Source organism: Venturia canescens, chromosome 3 (genome assembly GCF_019457755.1).
Source record: "Venturia canescens isolate UGA chromosome 3, ASM1945775v1, whole genome shotgun sequence".
NCBI classification, from domain to species: Eukaryota; Metazoa; Arthropoda; class Insecta; order Hymenoptera; family Ichneumonidae; genus Venturia; species Venturia canescens.
Genome location: NC_057423.1, coordinates 21662941 through 21682263, shown reverse-complemented (window position 1 = coordinate 21682263; position 19323 = coordinate 21662941). Strand labels below are relative to the sequence as shown.

The following is a 19323-nucleotide window of genomic DNA, read 5'->3' as shown; positions in this document are numbered from 1 at the left end:
TTCTTTTCTTTCTCTCTTCTTCTTTGTTTCTGTCTCCCCTTTCCTTTTCTGCTGTTCTCTTCACGCTTCTCTACATTTCCCGATTTCTTGGCTTCTTTTTATCTCTCTCTCTCTCTCTCTTTCCCCTACCTTCATCCTCTCCATCCAGCCATATTCTTCGATTTTTTCTGTCGTAGCTCTTTTCTTCCGATTCTTATTCCAATTCCGCTTCCACTGTTCCCTTCTCTTACGTTTCTTTCTTCCTCCTCCGAGTCCACTTCTACGTCCTGTCTCCTAACGTCTTCTTTCTTCTCGCCCTTCTTTCTTTCAATTGTCTCACTTTTCTTTCCACTCTCTTTACTTTTCCTCTCCCTCCTTCTCTCATATTTCTGTCGTTGTCCTCCACCGATGTTTTCTTCCACTTGCCACCGCTGAAATCCTTTATTACTTCCTTCACCAATTCTCTCGACACATCCACCATGTTATTCCCAATCACGTACATTTTCTCGTCCATTACTCTTTCCACTTTGATTCCCTCTCCTTTCCAGACTCTTCGATTTGCCGGTACGATGATTACTGTCTTCTACCTCTGTATTCCTGCTCTGCTCTTCTCCCACCTGTTTGCTCCATTCCTTTGTCCCGCTATCTCTTTGTATCTCTTTACTCCTCTTCTCCTTACAACGTCTCTTTTATTTACTCTCGAAGTGCTTACTTCTCAAAATTTGGCAATACTCATAACGTAGTTTCGATTTTCGATGACTATTTGTTACATAAATACTTGAATGATTGTTCTCAATGATGATTGACATGAGTTTCGAGTACAATTCGAAGACTCAACATGCTTTTAAACTAGAAAAAAATAGTAGCCAAAGAAAAAGCAAACAAAAGTTTGATTGAAGTTAAAACGATGACCGGGCTTGCCGGCACCCTGTCCCATCGTCCCACTGACCCTAACTTTTTGGTGGTGTCTTTTTTAGTGATTTGGAGTCAAACTAGGGGGTCGATTTGAAAGACAAAAATTCCAACCCCAAATAAGGACCAGCCTACACATATAATGCATTAACAGAATGGGCCAGACTTCTTTTTGCACTATATGAATACCAGTCAGCCGGTTAAAAGTTGTTAAAAGAATTATTATTTGAAATATATTTTTTTTCTTCAAATCGAAAGATACGCTCACCTTCAAAAACAGCATTTAATATTTCAAATTTTAAAATCTTTATTAAAAACATCTCGACTATTTTTTTTTTAATTTTTTTCTGTAACGACCATATCAAAACAAAGATTTTGAAGAAAAAGTTTCAATTTGGACCATTATTAAGAAAGTTATAGACAAAAACCAAAAAAATAAGCGATATTTTAAAAATACGATGTAATCGAAAAAAAATTTTAATTTAACAAAAAGGCTTTTTTGAGGAATATTAAAATCCCCTTTTAAAAAGTTGGTGAGAAACGCCCGAAGTTGGTCACCAACAGAGGGCTTTGTTGTCGCTTTATTCGTACTGTGATTGGTCGCTGAAGCTCTCAAATATGGAGTCCTGCTGTCAGTTTGACAATTGTGGACTGTCAATTTGACAATTGTGTATACACGCGAGTGGTTATAAGCTTTTTTTGAGCACTGCAGCGCAAATAAACTCCTATACGCGCGCTTCAGCGCGCGCTGGTACACCCTAGTCCTTTGTCACGTTCCGCGTTTAGATCGATTTATTAAATATAATTTTATTGTTTTATGACGCGAGGATAATTCCACGCGTCAGGTAACACGAGATATGACCGTTTACTCTCAACACTAATATATTTTCCTCATGAAAAGTGCTGGAACGCTCTTGATTCGTTCTCTACGCGAAGCCTCGTGCCATCGCGAGTACAAGAAACCCCTGGGAATCCGCCGATTCGGTATCGCCTGATCGCGGCCTCCGAAGTGGCTCGTGGATGCCCCTGGTAACGACTGAAATGTTGATATGCACTGAAAACCCCATCACAGCGATTGCTTTTGGGCTCTCGTCGCTGTGATGAGGTTTTTGTACATTAGTTTTGATTGATCCTCAACATACAACCGGTCGTCCCTCGGAATAACTGCGTACCAATAGTGCTCGCGACGGTATCGTAAATCCGCTGCTTACCACAGAGTAGACCCGCGTAGAGACTGTGCTCCGTTAACGTGTGATTGAGCAGCACCAACCCCTGACTCAAGGACGTACCAATACAAACAGAGAAAGTAGCACTAAACTATTCACCTTCACTATTACCTTTTCTTCCATTATCAAAATTGTGGTGTGAGTGTGTGAACTCCCGTATCCGGTCTGTAAATGCGGGGTTCTTCTTCTTCTTCTTCTTCTTTCTATTTGGCTAGCGTCACGTATAATCCGTGAAGCTAGCCTGGCCACTGGTAATAAACCGCTTCGGCCAAGGGTCGATTTGTTTTGAGGTTGGTGTGAGCTCCTCTATATATATATATATGTGTGTAGATTGTTTTTAATATAAATTTATTTGAATGTAAATCTAAGATTATGCTGCGTTGTTGAGCAAAGGGGAAGGAACAATAGAATATCAATTACATTCCATGTTCTATTTCCCTAAGCAAACGCTATCTTTATGTTTATGTTGATAATTTTTTCCCTTCTCTCTTTATTATACTCCTCGTAAGCTGGATTAGCCTCGAGAGGTGGGGAAATTGGGAGAATATAGTGTGTCATTTTCTTTATACATTGATGTGGTTTAATATTTAGTTTTTATAATTTTAATGTATTATTTCATTTAGCTTTTATTAATTTTTGGTTTAATCGTTAAGATTCTCATTGCTTAATCATTGAGACTGGCCGGTTGTACTCATGGTTCCATCTTATTCTTGGTGTATTGTTGAGTCAATGAGAATTTATTTATTTATTTATTTATTTAGTTTATTTTTTACTTAATTAATTTTTTCATTTAACTGGTGTACACTGTCACTTTCATGTCACTTGTTCTAAAATTTTTAAATACACGGAACCTTTATCAGTTTCCGCGGGATCACGGAAACACGTCCACCCTCTTCCAGGTTCGACGGCCGAGTCCTATATGCGGGGTTGAGAAGGGTGTGATAAGCGGGGAGAATTGTCTTCGCCCGTCTCTGGTGTATATCGCTGTAAGTTCTCTAGTTATAGGAATAAAATTCACCTCATATTGTATTTCTGGTTTAACCTTCTCGCGTTAAGAGGATGGGTCAATCGGTAACCTCGCTTGGAATTTTCGAAATCGAAATTCTTTGACACAGTTTGATCGATTAAAAAAAGGCTCTGTCAGCCTACGCAGAACGATGGCAAAAATCGACTGATAGAGCTTTTTTTTTAATCGGTCAAACTGTGTCAATGAATTTCGATTTCGAAATTTGCAACTATCTCTCTCGCACTCATGGTTGCGATATACCAACTGATCCATCCTCTTAATAATTTGAGCGACCTCTCTGATACCTCCGGGGCCCGTAGGGGACCAAAATAGGTAATCTATTAAAGCCTTTTCGTGTCATTTCGAAATTTTAAATTTTCCAACGATATTATATCAAATCCTAGACGTTCCCTCCAGGTTGATGACAGCGTAACTCCAATCAGGTTTGTTTGTTCTCTTCTATTATTTATCTTATTACTCATTATTTATCTATTCATTCTCATTATTCATCTTATCATTCTTCCTAATATTCCTTAAACCGTTCGTCCCTCCTGAACGTTTATTAAAAAAGACATTTGAATATATCGGAATGTGAAGCCTATATTCGTTGCCATGATTATTTTTATTCGTTGGCATGAATCGTTGTCAAGCAGTAGTATTAGTTAGTTTTTGTGCCCGGCGCGTAGCGCCCGCATTGTGTTGCTAGTATGTTAATTATATAATCCAGGAGATGCGTGGCACATCTTTCTCAGTGTGATGAACTATGTTTCTGGACATAGCTTGTGAAAATATGTTCCAAACGTATTGTGTTAGAGTAGAAAAACTTTATCTTAAATAAATTGGAAGATTTTTTTGTTGATGGTTCAGAATCCGTTCAACTGTTCATGCTGTTGATGTTTCCACTCATATAGTGACTTTTCGTGAAAACCTGGCTTCATTTTTCGCCACCCGGAATTTACGTTTGAGGCGAGTAAACGTATACTTGTCTCAACTTTTTTTATCGCAATTATGTGATTTTCTTACGAATATTTGTGGACTTCTTGTATGAAATCTTCTGCTTATGGATAAAACATGTCACTAACTTTACACATAATCTAATGTTAGAATACATGATGTTCAGCAATTGAGGTACGATAAAAACTAATTTTCACAAATAAGTTTTCTGATTTACAAAGTGAAATGTTAAATCATGCTGCAAGGAATAGGATAGATAAAAAAGGTACAATATAGTATTTCGTTATGCTTGGACAATGCAAATTTCGATATTGTTATGGAACTATAATAATGATGGAATGATTTTGAAATTTGAATGATCTGAGAGCAAAATAGTATATTACACCACAAGGGCAGAAAGTTTGATATTCCTGCACTGCGCGTCACAATGCCCGAGGCGAAGCCGAGGGCATTTGACGCGCAGTTCAGGGCTATCAAACTTCTGCCCGTATGGTGTATACTATTTTTCTTCATAGCCGGTCGAAAGTACGTTTCTTCCGAAATACGCAACTATCGATAGAAGATGTTTTGATGCCTGCCCCCGACATTTGCTGCACGAGCGAAGCGAGTGCTGCTGGTCGGGGGGGCAGGCATAAAAAAAAACAGGATATTAGCAAAGATAATTAATATGAATATTTGCATTCCTATGAAGCTGAAAATAAATCATTATTCCGAACGACTATATTCATTTTATCAGCCTGGTCACTTTATTTTTGGCTTTCACATTGATTTTATCTGGAAGGATAAATGTATGTTATTCGTTCGGATTTGTACTGTTTTGATAATAGTGCTTGGAAATAATATGGCATTTCCATAACATATTTCCGAATGAATAACATAATCTTATTCGTACGGTTTGCAGATGACTAGACACAACCTTTTAAAAAACACGTAAGCAATATCTGTTCAAACGTCAAACGTCAAAAGTAAAAAAAATAATTACGTCAATCCTTTCGGAATGCAGAAAAAAGTTTTTGCTCCCGCCGAGACAAATGAAGCGCGTGCAGTTTTGACAGCGCAGAAATGTTATCTTTCGACTAAGGTGTGCAGAGAAAAATTTTTGCTCCCGCTGTCACAGCGAGCGTGTTTTTTTTTTACCAATGCAGGAATGTTGAACTTTCGGCCCTGAAATCGGGGCCGAAAGTGCGTACTTTCGACCGAGGTATGAAGAAAAATTACTTTTTTCATAAAGTATGGTCAAGAAGTTTTAAATTGATACAGTGTCAGAACCGGCTGCCCACTTTAATTCTAAATGTAGAATGTTTCGCACGCTTGGTCTTTCAGTTCATCCGCATCAAACGAATGATCACATCAGATTAGTCAGGGCATTCCCCTTATCTAATGTGAATCAATTGATATGAGTCCTCGTATAAGTGGTGTGGTCGGAGAAATTGTAAGAATTGAAGTTTCGATCGCGGTGGTAGCGAATGCCCGTTTTCATCTTCGGTAATTAAATAATGTTTTAAAAGATTTAAAAATTACATTTGCGAAAATAATTAGATAGAGCGATCTCAAACATATGGCGAAAAAATGTATTTTTGTCGCGATTCACGAATAAATGCGAACTCGAAAGTTATGGATAAAACCTTTTTTATTGCCCCCTCAATGTAAAATTTCAATGTGACCTCGATTGTTAAAGCAGCCGGTTCATGGATTGTCTCTAACGGAAGTGAAAAATGGGGAAAGATTTAAAACCGTGATAAGCTGCATTATGGAATATTTAACTGGCAGATAACAATTTATTGCTTTCATAATAAATCACACCCTTTGCTGCTACGATGATCGTTCTTTTTTTATCCTTCACGATTTAATCTTATTTCTTGCATTCCATTTTTTGCTTTAATTTACCAACATTCTGCCGCCAAAACGGTCACGTCAAAATGTTTTCGTAACGCACCTCTACTGTTCCAGCGTGATGATTTTCATATTCATACCAGATCTGATAAACCGGTGATGGTGCTCAGCTTTACAAATTTTTTAGAATTTCGTATTTGCCACGTAGAGTCAATTCTTTCCAATCGGGACGTCATGAGAATTAAAGTATTTTTAAGCCACCATATTTATAACGCATAAAATTCTTGAGAGTCAGAACATTTCTCAATTATTTGACGATTTGGATAAAAAATTTTAATTTTTATCTAAAGACAAAAAATCCAAGCGAATGTATTCAATTATCCATTTTCAGCTTCAAATTTATTTGGCTGGTAAATGATTTGACAGTTCAGTTTCAGAGTTCAGATTCAGAAAAAAGAGAGAGTTCATTGTATTCAAACTTTTATCTGACATTTTTCGAAAAGCATAATTATCCAAAAATTGTGGATTTTAAAATCGTTTTGATACCGCTAATTCGTAAATTTATTGCGATGTCGATAGTTATCAATACACCGACTTTTTTTTATTTCCGTTAAATAACTTCATGACAAAAAACAAAGCTCGAAAAAATATGAATTAATATGAGGTTTAAGGAGGGTGGCTACCGACGATACAATGTTGCCATACTAAACCATGTTAAATACATTAAAAATTTCAAAATGATAAGAATTTAATAAAATTTGGTGAACATATTCTTTAGGGCCAAATTTGACAATACAAATTTTTTAAGATTTTTCTTCGGTACAGTTATCGAGTAATTGATCACTAAAGTTCAAGTGTATAAGCATAGCGTTTCCATATATATAGGTATACATTCCGGGCATAAGAAATCTGCTTTAATCCGTAATTACTCGATAACTAAGCAGAAGAAAATTTTGAAAAAAATTGTGTCTTCGCACTTGATGTTGAAGAACATTATCACCAAATTTGATCAATTTCTTATCAATTTGACGAACGTAGCCACCCTCCTTAAAGGGAAAAACTAGATTTATGAAAAAAGATAGACATGTTTAAATTTGTCAGAACCAGTCTTGAAAACAATAAATCGATTATACGACTTTTAAGACAATTCAAACAGGGCCCCGGTTTTCCTCTTATGTAGTAGAATAAATTCGAGGGATCATTTTAATAATTTTAGAAAAACAGTTGGAGAGCGAGATTGTAAAATAGAACTAATTGGAAATGTTCATTGAATATTTAAGGAATCTTCAAGGTGCTGGATTGTCACCAATGGATTTGCGGTGAAATAAAAATATCACATTGTTGGAATACCTTTTTTTGGCTTTGTCAAAAGAAGAAAACATCGGCAAAAGACTGTTGAATCAATACCATTCTTTTCCTTATATTTTGCTGCTAGTTACTAAGGATCGAACAGAAAAACTTACTATGAACCTACGAGGTTCTCTTGTTCTAAGAATAAAACTTTTGAAACTCTTTCCTGCCCGGTAATTCTGGTATTCAGATGTCAAACCGTGACATTAAAAGAAGCGAGGGGACGATGTAGCTACTAGCCACAGTAAATCATTTTTTTTTATTGTTTCCGTTCATTGTAAATCTATATTGGGTAGCACACATTGGAATCGGTTGATTATTCGTACATACTGTGGCAGAAAAAAATTATGCACAATTGTGTAAATCACGACGATGATTTTGAAAAATTTGTATAGCAGGAACTTGTAACGGGGGAGAAAAATCTGTGTTGAGAGAACACTAATCCTTCATATCGCCATCACGTTTACTTGTGCCACATCCTCCGGATATACGGAGGGTACGAAGCAACAGATGTGTATATATTTTGCCACTTGACACAACTTCACGAAGAATCATCATGAATAAAACAAACAAAAAAAAGTTCATGAGTATGAGAGAGCGGCTGTACGCGTGGCTGATTAGCCTGATGGCGAGTCCTCTTCGGATTTTTCTACTTGACACCAGTCCGTGAGCTCTTCTTCTTTTCCTACTTTGGCGGTATCTCACGACTTCTATGATTCCTTTGTTAAGGTGGTTCGTGAGCTTTTATTATTATCTTTCCTTTATTTCACCTTCGCTCTGCTCCCTCTCTCTCTCTCTCTCTCTCTCTTTCTCACACACACACGCACACTCGCGCACACACACACACACACACACACACACACACACACACACACACACACTCATGCTCACTAATTTGTATTTTTTTTTGCGTTCGCGAGTTTCAATTTGTGAATTGCAAATCAAAATGTCCTTAAGGAAGGAGCGTAGGGAAAGCAAAAAAGAAAACGCAATGCGCTTCACAGTCGACTACTCGACTTGAAAAAGATATTCTTTCAATTAGTGTACCGCGGATAATATCAATATTTACGTCCTTGACTTTTTTGGAGGCCCCAAAGCCGATGAAGAAGCAACGAGACACCAGAAATCTGCCCTCGACGAGTTATTTCACATTCACAGAGAAAAAAAATTCTTTTCCAAGTGAATCCCTTCTCCAACCCTCGGTTCGAGAATATCGATGGTAGAAATGTCGTTTATGGTACCATAATAAGAGTACCATTGTAAAGGAAGATTAAGGTCTCGCGCAATCGTTTGAAGCAATAATTCGAGTGGAACGTTAAGAGAAGTAGAGTGCATTCGCGACAATAGACTATATCAGTGCAAAATATACGAGTAGGAAGAATAAATGTTGAGTTATTTATAAAATATTTTGCATTGGAAATTTCAATGAACTCTTTCATGTTGACATTTACTTATTTTTCTCTCATCCGGTTGCCCCGATCTGAGATGGGTTAAAATTCATGCGTGACACACTCGTACTCAGGTATTGCTGTTGTTCAAAGAATCGATGATACTTTTAAAAATATAATTGCAACCTCCACCTCAGCCACCGCCACCACCCATTTTTGGTCAAATCAAGAAATCCCAAACCGTTTCATTGGTGTATCGAACACATTTAAAAAATAATATGGTACGTTATGTGAATTATGCCAATGATCATTATTATTGAAATTCAATCATAGCCGATAAGACACGCATTATTAGAGCCGTGATATCAACCGATTTTTACAATATTGTTTGCTGTCGAAGTTTTCTGCTTCCTATGTCTTCTTAGCGCATCAGCGAACTACTTTATCGGTCAATTATATGGATTCATTAATTATAATGATGTGAGCAACGATTATAGAGGTGAATAGTAACGGATATTTATTGAGATAGAGGGCTCCACCTTGATAAGCCTTGATCTACTTGAATTTTTTTGACTGTTGATTGTTAGAAAAATGGAGTCGGTTTAAAGAAGGAACTCACGAAATGAAGGGGTTGTACACCAAATGGGAAAGTAGCTCAAACTAATTTAACCTCTCTTTATGTAGTCAAAGACAAAAATCAATGATTTGCATTGAAGATTGGAGATTAAAATAAATGCGATTTGCTATTGAAAAAGAAGAAGTGAGAAGAGTGTTATTGTGCAAATGGAAAAAGAAATTTAATTGTTTTTCGGAAAAAAATTGTTGTTATATACGACCATCAGCGATATGAATTGTGAAGTGAATGAAATTTTTTTTTTGCATGGGTACCGTCTTTCAACAATTTTTCGAGAACGTACATTCAAGAACGTTATTGTGGTAACCCTTCGTTCTGTCGAATCATTCACACCAGGGTTATCGCATATACTCTGAAAGTTTTTATACGTTTTGCATTATTTTGACAATTTTCATGCATCAGTGTCGACAGCGTGAACGATACATGTGAACGTGAATTTTTTTTATGATGAACTGTACGATTTTTTTTTAACTTTGTGTGCATGCTTAAGATAACCCGATCCATTATACAATCAGGTCCAATTGAAAATTAACACTTGGTTTCAACCCGATCAAGCCGGGCACATGTTGACTAATTCAAGAACAGCGGGACAGTATTTTTTATTAAAATTTGTCGGTTTTCAAATGAGTCTCTTCTCCTTCTGATGGGACGCAAACTGAATAACTTGCAGAACAGTTTCAGAAAAAACGCAAAACGCATTATTGAAATTTCGTTAACAACTCCACGTTCGCACGAGCGATACATTACAAAGATTATTTATAGCCATGAAAAACGCCACATTGATTATTTTATGTGTCTCACTTCTAAGTCGAGCTATGAGTTTTTGAAGGAAAACCCATTTTTTAGTGATATGTCGCAAATGAATTAGTCGATTCCGGTCAGATTTCGCAGAACATCATTCAAAATAATTCTTCATGACCGGATGATTTTGCTCAACTAAGAATATGCTTTCAAAATACAGACTTCATAATCCTCGCAGTGCACCAAAGTGTTCTAACCTATTCCGCACTGTCCTGCTGTGCCTGAGATCGGGTTAAAACCGAGTATTGTGTTTCAATTGAACCTTCACAGTATATCTAAAAATCAAGGACTTCCAACGTGGGGCTCTTCATCTAACCGATCATCCGAACGATTAATCAGGCAGTAAACGGGGGATCCATGCAGTTTTTTTTATGTTTTTTCCCTCACGATCTGACGCGTTCAAACGTACGTGAATGCGGTTTAGAATAATTTTATACGGAAAAACGTAAAAGTATATATATGGCCTACGTTGCTGAAACGAAATATGACCGACACATGTTTGAGAGGACGAGTTAGAATTCACTGTCTTCTTTTTTAGGGATGGTGAAGCGGCGTGGCTGACCTGTGGAGGCTGCTGCTGCAAGAAGTCGTTTCCAGTGTGCGGGATGTGAGGGTGGTCCGTGTGGGGGTGGTGGCCAGTACTCACCGGCCGCCGCGGCCGCCTTGCCCGCGTCCAGCGCTCCATACGGCGGTATACCCATGTGAGCTGGTGGCGGTTGCGTCAGATGATCGCCATTCGGACAGAAAAATGGTAGGCCACCAGGATGCGTTCCTGTGAGTCCCATTTTGCTTGCCTGTTAACAAAAAAAAACAAAACAAACAAACGATAATTGAATCATTCTCATGAACGTATATAACATTTTTTGACAAGATATATATATATATATATAACTAATCACTGAGTAAAGATTAACAAGAAAATATTTGCCACAACATAGTTTCCAGTTTATACCATAAAAGATGTGCTTAATATGCATGAACGTATCATAAAAAAAATCGGAGATAAACATCTGTATTGGAACTGAGTCCTTGGACTTTATCTACTCAACAAGGGCTCTCAAGGCCTTATCGTTTAGCACTTTTCTTATACTTTTTGTTGCCCCTCGACGTTTTCACCAATTCCAGGCGTTTCGAGTATTCTCAACTCCCAATCGGATGATTCAACGATTCATCCCCGCTCCCACCCCCCAGAAACGACCCTTGCCACTTTTTATTCCAATTATATTGTTCAAATTAGCCTTATGATATCCGAGCGCGTGGAGAGCAGCCTCGAGAGCACTGGGAAACCTAAAGTCGAAAAAACGAGGAATGCAAGGGCGCAGAAGCAATGCAGGATCGATAGTGAAATGAGCCTAAGTGGTCCAGTTGCTCAGCATCCAAAGTGAATAGCTCTTTAGCCAACCAAATAACCCGTAAAATTATCTCATCATGAAAAGAAGAATCATTAATGGAAGGGTCATGATTCACATCTACAACAAGAATCAAATCCGCTTACCATTATTGCAGCGGTTTCACGCATGGACCTAACGGCTAATAAAAGTCCTGGATCCAGAGGTTCTCTTTCCATCCACAGGAGAACTTTTGACAAAAGCCCCACTGTTTCCCTAGCAGTAGGAACATCTTGATCATCTAAATCCGGTTCAAAATTCTCTAAGTTGTTTTTATACAATTCAGCGTCTTCCTCACTGTCCACTAATTCTTTTTTCATCACGTGTTTAGCAAACTCGCTCGCTTCATCGTGGACCCATCTTCGCAAATCAGAATCATCAACATCTAGGCCAGCTTCACGCGCAAGATTCAGTAACTCTCCGAGTAAATTACCATCCTCGTTTTTGTGGACAACCCGCTGTGATCTCGATGACAAGGCATCCCCTATTGGTGATGAACTACGACCGTTACTTCTTGTACTTTCTCGTTCTTGCATTAATATCCAACTCCTAGCAAAAGTCTCCGAACGGATACCCAACCAGGCACGATGGAGTTCGGCAAAGGCTTCTTTCAATGTGAATCTTTTGACTCTCTCTTCGAGATCATTTGTAGTAATCTCGCCGGGAACTGTTTGACTTGACTTTCCAAAATAAGGAGAGTATCGAACACTCGTTAGTAATCCAGCTGCTAATCGCACTCTGAGCTCGTTTGCCACGATTCGAGGCTCGAGACAGTCTTTCGGCACTACGAAGAGTCGCACGAGACCGTCAGCCGTAACACACTCGACTTCGGGTGGCAGATAGTCAGCTGCCTCGGCAACCAATATTGCGCCATCAGGATGCATTGCCATTGCGGTCGTTGCGAATTCTCGATGAAACCACCATAAAAAAAGATCGGCCGTAAGAGAGCCACTGCCACCACCAGCGTAGACCACTGGCTGCGTGACCATATTAACCTTACTAAGACACCGAGGTCTCCAGTGTCGCCCTGCTACAAGGAGTCTTGTTCTGTGACGACCACCATGGTCAGCAGCTCCAACCACCCAAATTCTTTCACTGTCAACAGTGCGCCGACCGGGTAAATCTCTCCAATCGAGAAATGACACATGAGCAAGATATATTCTGCTGTTATCGTAACCTTCAAGAGCACTCTTCAGCGTATCTAACGGTGCATGCGTGATTGAAGTGACAGATCGATTTGGACCCGAAGAAGAAGTCGAAGTTATCACTTCGGACGTGGAAGTTCGGATCGAAGAAAAATTGGATGAAGATGTCGGTGAAGGTGATAAGAAAGATGAGGAAGAGGATATGGTGGAAGTCGGCGAAGGAATTATTGAACAGTGAGATGTACATTCGGAAAGAGCACCAGGTGAAGGATTGGTTGAATGCGGTGATGAAGGGAACTGCATTACTTTTTCATACTTCAAATCAAGATAAGTTTCCGATGGATCCTCGAATCTTTTTTTAGCAGCTCTTTTGGTACAATAGGTGACATTACTCTGACGGTTTTTAATTATATCAGTTAAATTTTTGTTTCCTCCTTTCTGAACAATACACCCTGTTTGAATTTTCGTAAATGTTGGGACAGTTGTGTGTCTTGAACCGTTTTCTTCGGGATCATCCGAAAATCTGGATTGCTTTCCATCCTGATTTTCCACTATAGAAACTGATTGGTTCGATGAAACCTCTCCATTCTCAGAAAATTTAGAATCATTATAAGTATCTATGCATTCAAGTATTTGATTTTGTTCATCAAAAATAAAGCGCTGATCATTTTTATCCGGCTTTAGAAAATGTAGTGCCTGGTTCTCGAGTGCCTTGGGATCCAGGGGTTGGCGCGTGCGCGTTCTGTCGCATCGACCACTCTCAATTTTAACTGGCGAGAACAGGGGCGATGGTGCGACGAGTGGAGTTCGGTCTATATCGGATGGTGAAGTAGCTATTGCTATTGTTGCTTTACTATGAATCACAGCAGTATCCGCGTTGGCATCAATTTTTGGATATTCCAAGTGCATATTCCGTTTTCCAACGAAATTTTGATGATCTAATTTCTGGTGCTTTTCGTTTCGACGCACCATGGTCGATCTTATCAATTCAGCGCGCACTTTACGAACCTTTTTGGCGATAACTCTGCTACGTGCACACTTGATTCTCTTTCGTCTCCCAGTGCTACCAGTTGTAATGACGTAGCTACTGCCACTAATATTGACAAGTCTTGGAAACATAATACATTCACGTACATGTGCATATACATATAAGTCACAATGTTTTTCGTTTAAATCCCGAATTACACTCTATTGTAATATTCGCAACGTTCAATATACTGACGTACGATCCCGTATTTTGTTTTTTTTCTCTTTGAACAAAGTTGTTCGGCAATTTACAGCAATTGTTATCAAAATTACTTGGTAAATGCGCGAGACCGAAGATAACGATATAATGGGCGCGTTGATAACGTTTTGGGACGTGCTGCATATCCGGTTGACGAAGAGATGCGGCCGCGGCGGCAGCGCCGGCTCGCTACCGAACGACGACTGAGCAAGCGGCCGCGACCCAGCCGTCAAAGGCCGGAGCGGGAACTAGGAGGCTTTGATGTACCACCGCCACCCGACGCGCACAAAGCAAAAGCGCCCGGCTACACGGCCTCACTGCTTCGTTGGCATGGCACACCACTGGGATCTGGGGGCAGCGAGGCTTCCACTGATGCTCCTCAACGGAATGAGAGAAAATGAAATAGCTTGTTTAATAAAGAGCGACAGAAAAGCAAAAGCGATGGATAAGGTAATACATAAATAGGTACGCCTCCAATGCTTGCGCGTGTGTGTGTGTCGAGGGGAAGGGGGAGAGAGGGGAGAAAGTCCGTGTGCGAAATGTAAAGCGAAAGACAAGACGCAAACTACATTCTTTGGAGTATCCCCTTGAAGCGTAGAAAGCTGTGTAATGAGCTGATATATACAGAGTCTCTCATCAACATGTGGGCGTGTGTGTGTGTGTGTGTGTGTGTGTGCGCGCGCGCTTTTTTACTGTCAGAATTCTTTTTTAAACCATCTGCGTTATTAAACTTTGCATCCTTCTCTTATTTGCATTACGTCGATTTTCTCCTTTCCTACACCTTTCTCACTCTCTTCTTCCTTTTCATCCCTATTCACACTGTCTTTCCCATCATAATAATGGCTCCTGCAACAGCAATATCAATACTACATCCGTAAAATGTGCATAGTTTCCTAGGAAACTGGTGGATAAGAATGTGTCGATTAAAATGAACTAATAATTCAACATTAGTACAAAGAGAGGAAATCACAGTGATGTACAATCAAAGAAAAAACAAATTTCCAAAATGTAGAATTATCCTGTCGTCATATCGATCTCGAGTCAACGTGTTCCCTTTTTGCGTAAGTAGAAATGAAAATCAAGTTATATAATGATACAATAAACGTTGCACGAGGTTGTACGAGCTGGTTTGCGCAGGTCTTCCGTTCATCTATCGTGTTTACGCCCTACTATCCTATGACAACATGGCGTCGACCTAATCCCGTAGGACGAAGTGTGATGCGCTCGAATAAAAGATTTCTTCGAAACTAAAAGGGGTTTTACAGCTACGTAACACAGAAAAAAAAACAAAACCGATGTATAATTGTGAATTGATTACGAAGAAACTGTTGACAACAGCTTTCTTTGTTATTTACTGCTACAAATGTTCATAGCCTATCGGAAGTATATTAATATTCGACTATATCAACATTATTAATAAACACGTTTCGGAGTGAAGGAATTTTGATATACCTTTCGTTCACCCAACATATCTTACAAGTACTCCGGTCATCAGTATGATTCAATTGATATGGATCAACAACGAGAGGATATATAGTAACTAGTTTTAAATGTATTGTAGGGAATTCTTTGTCGATTTAGCGAAGAGTCAATGTATTTGTTTATTGCGGTATGCCGATGAATTTTTTCTATGTACTACTTAGTGCACGTTCATTGTCTAATTTTTCGTCTCTTAAGTGGATGAATAACAATGGCTACACCGATGTTTTCATGCCATATAAGATTAACCGATTTGAGTCAATAAAGTCGCCGTTTATATAGCTTGGATAGAAAAATTGCACTCTGATTGGAGATATTTTCTCTTAATCCAACACGGGATAGTTATACTTATTAAATTAGAGATACAGTGGCCTTATGACGCGGAGAAGCAAAAGGATCATGATGTTTAAACCAATATGGAGGATACCTAGTATAATTGAGGGCCATGAATAGAGGTTTTATTCGTATCATGATAGGGAAATTTTGAAATAGTCGAAAACAGAGTATTACATAGAACTCTATAATATTGTATAACCAATGGTTAAATATAGCAGGGTCAACGACGGACTCTGTGTAGTACAAGGAGATTTGCAAACTATCGGGAGTTTCGGATACCACATGGAGGGCGATATTTCGGCACATAAGTATATGTATTCAGATTTGAACGTTACTCTGATTTCAATTTAAGAATAATTATTTATTAATACGAGCGCATTTATGTAAACATATTCGGTAGAAAAAGTTAATTGTACATTAACTAGTGTGAAGATGCAAATTATGGCATTTTCATCCTAATCTGTATCATCCTAATAAATGTATCAATTCTTAACTCCTACAAATTCTTTGGAAACCGGAAAACTGCTGATTTTTGGAAAATACCTCAATTGATCCTCAATCTCCTTTCATACACATTTTATTTTTCCTTCATAAGTTAAATAATCTTTGTCTTTAAACTCGAGTAAATAGCCTCGTGTGATCTTTCGCTCTCATTTTTGATAGACTATATTTATTAAATACAAATATATTTCGTATATTTTGGAGTGCTGTAATACCCAGCAGTTTGAATTTGATGAATATAGGAGAAAGAGAAAAACGGAGATGATGCTGTTTGTGCTTTTCACACTCTAGACTGAGTTTCCGGTTACCTTCATCTGAGCGTCTTGTGAGGGAAGGTCGGGTGCAAGGGCGTTGGATGAAGCTCATACTTAGAGGCGGTAGTGGCAAACCCCAAGCACGAGTTGCCGGGGCAACCCGGGAGGCGTACATGGTTGCGCATGCGTTCTCTGAAAAGCCCCTCCACTTGCATGGCATTGAAAACGAAAAAAAGTTCACATTCCCAGGAGTGAGGGAACATTTGTGCATATGACAGAAAAGGGGAACTCTGACGAAGGGGAAATTGAGGGAGTTGGAAGATTGCTGTAAGCAGTAGTGAGAAAGATGCAGCTCACGTAGAGAAAAGGGGAAGGTCGATGTCATTGTAGAAACGGATCTCGCCAAAAAATATCCGTTGAAAATAGAAAGCATAGGAAGGAAATGCGAAAGATGCTGAATACCGAATACTTCATTGACGAAATCAAGTTGATAGCTTTAATAAATAATCAAGCAAATTACTAACTATACACGCACACGCACGCACGCACGCACCCCTGTAAATACAAATGCAGGAAAGCAACTTCTTTTTTCAGTTTAGAGGGTGAGTGATTTTTGCGGCACAGAACAGTCGTTACTTTGCGTACTCTTCATCTTCCTGGAACACTGTTATTTTTAGTAGTTCATATTTTTTGTAGATATACCAAATAATGATTATGATCAAAGCGTTCAATTGCATAATAAGAGTAGGGCTTGGAATTAAAGCTACGAAATCTCTGTACGATAATATTATTATATATTTTATTATTATCTTTTTGTGTTCTTGTCAAAAATTGTCTCAATATAAGATATGGAAAACTGTCCCAGGTAAAAATTGACGTTTTTCCCAAAAAACTATCCAAAAAATCCAACTCATGATACTTAAAAAAAACTGTTCATGTTATCATCATGTTATCAAGAGAAAATCCAACCCCGTATTAAAATTTTTTTTTCTAAATAACTAAAATCCTGTAATGAAACATTGCTATAAAAATCTTTCAACAAATACGCCATCTGATAAACCAGATCACGTCAGCAATCACAATGATGATCGCCTCGAAAATTCCCTCTAATGAGTAATTCATTATGAAAAGTTATAAAAAAACTGTCTTGAATAAAATTGATCAATCAACTCAAACGTGTAAAATAATGGAAATCGATGTTTGCAAGACTTTGAAGTAAAAAAATAAAACGTCAAATAAATGTAGAAATCGATAGGTAAAAAAAATTACGAAACAAAACAAATATAGAAGCAAAAAATTAGAAACAGAAAATACCAACTCAAAACATTACAAAAACAAATTGAGATCAAGAACCAACGTCACAAAAATAAAAAAAAAAATAAATAAAAACTTACAAACAAATAAAATTTTTAATTAAAACTTCAACTTAAAAACTTTAAAAATTTAAACAAAAAAATTTCAGCGGCCGTACTCGTTCGATTTATCAATATAACATGAACGACCATAAGGTAATGTGAGCTAGGAAAAAAAGACCCGAAGGGCATAAATGTAAAGTAAGTCCAGCTAAATTCGGAATCGCATTATTCTCGTTATTTAGTACTCCGAATTAGTTTCCTTTTTTCTACTTGTCTCTAGATTTTTCACAGGAATCATGCTATATTTTAAGTTTATTTGACGACTTTTTGCGTACTGGATTTTGTGTAATCTGGACTTATGCGGAATGTATTGAAAAATCATACAAAATCAGGGCCCCATAAGTTTATTCAAAATTCAAAATCCGGCGAGACTATTAAGGAAACTTAAAAAAAAAGTTATTCATAGGAGCCTCGAATTGATATAATACATTTTAATACTTTATGTAACTTAAATGATAACTTTTTCAATTCATTAAGTCGTTTCTCCGGCAGAATAAAAGTAGAAAGATGGGGCATCGGTTTTCAAAATGTTTTTATGCTACCTTTTTGGGTTTTATAGGATTGTAATATTTTTGCGTGGTGTATTTGAACATGTTTTAAAATAATTTTCAGTAAGGTTTGAGAATTTTTTTTTTACAATTTTTGTTTAACGAGTTCGATTTCATCCAAATCGATTCAGTTGTTAAAAAAATAAATTCTTTCAATTTTTTTATTTTCTCGACTAGTTTGAAAACCAAATTAGATAGAGACTTCAAACTCGCAGGATCAACGTATGTGATCTATACCTACTTACCCTCAAAATATAGATCAGATACGTTTCTGTTGTCGGTTGGCTATGCTTATTATCCTATGATCTTAATGTTCAAAAAACAACGCCTGAAGGCGTATTTCATATAGATCTAGACATGTAAAGTTTTTAATTTTCCGATAGGAGGCATATATTTCGAAGTTGGAAGGATAGTCTGGTGGTCGTAGAGCACGCCTTACTGATTCCTCAGACGTGGTATGTCAATTATTGAGAAATGCCTGATTATGATCGAATCAAGCGCTCTATATGATCAGGTTACCCGTTACCCAACCTCATCACAGCCTGATTCCGAACATGAAAACCCTTATAAATTTCCAGGGGGTCAGGTCTCGGCTTTGCTATAAGACCAATATATATATACATCCATAGATGACCAGGAGATAGAGATAGAGAGAGAGGGTAAAGATGTTAATGGTGTGGAGGGGTGGATCAGCACAGGTGCGGTAGACGGAATATATTCAAGTGGAGTCTGTGGCCAATCCGAAGGAGCCGTCGCCATAGTTACCAGCGCCTGCGTCCATCGTCAGATTCTCTGGTACGCACACACCAACGAACTCAGAGACCTACAGTTCATAAGAGCCGCACATTTACAGAACATCCAATAAAAATACACATAAGAGAGAAGAGACTTCTTTAGAGTAGAGGTTGAAGTTAGAAATGTGTATCAAGTGCATATTTTAATGATGCCA

General features: G+C 38.0%; 1 protein-coding gene across 3 annotated transcripts in view; it reads right to left on the bottom strand.

Annotated features, from left to right (window-relative positions):
- Positions 1–13984, bottom strand: part of LOC122408223 (uncharacterized) — a 64471-nt gene extending 50487 nt beyond the window's left edge. For 2 of the 3 annotated variants that reach the window (XM_043414871.1, XM_043414872.1), the window contains exons 1-2: positions 11579–13984; positions 10646–10877 (exon numbers count right to left, since the gene is read on the bottom strand). In XM_043414871.1, the coding sequence (XP_043270806.1) occupies positions 10646–10877; positions 11579–13735 (2389 nt within the window). In that variant the 5' untranslated portion in view covers positions 13736–13984. The remainder of the gene's footprint in view (positions 1–10645; positions 10878–11578) is intronic. The other variant, XM_043414873.1, reaches the window with a different exon arrangement.
- Between the last annotated feature and the right edge of the window lie 5339 nt (positions 13985–19323).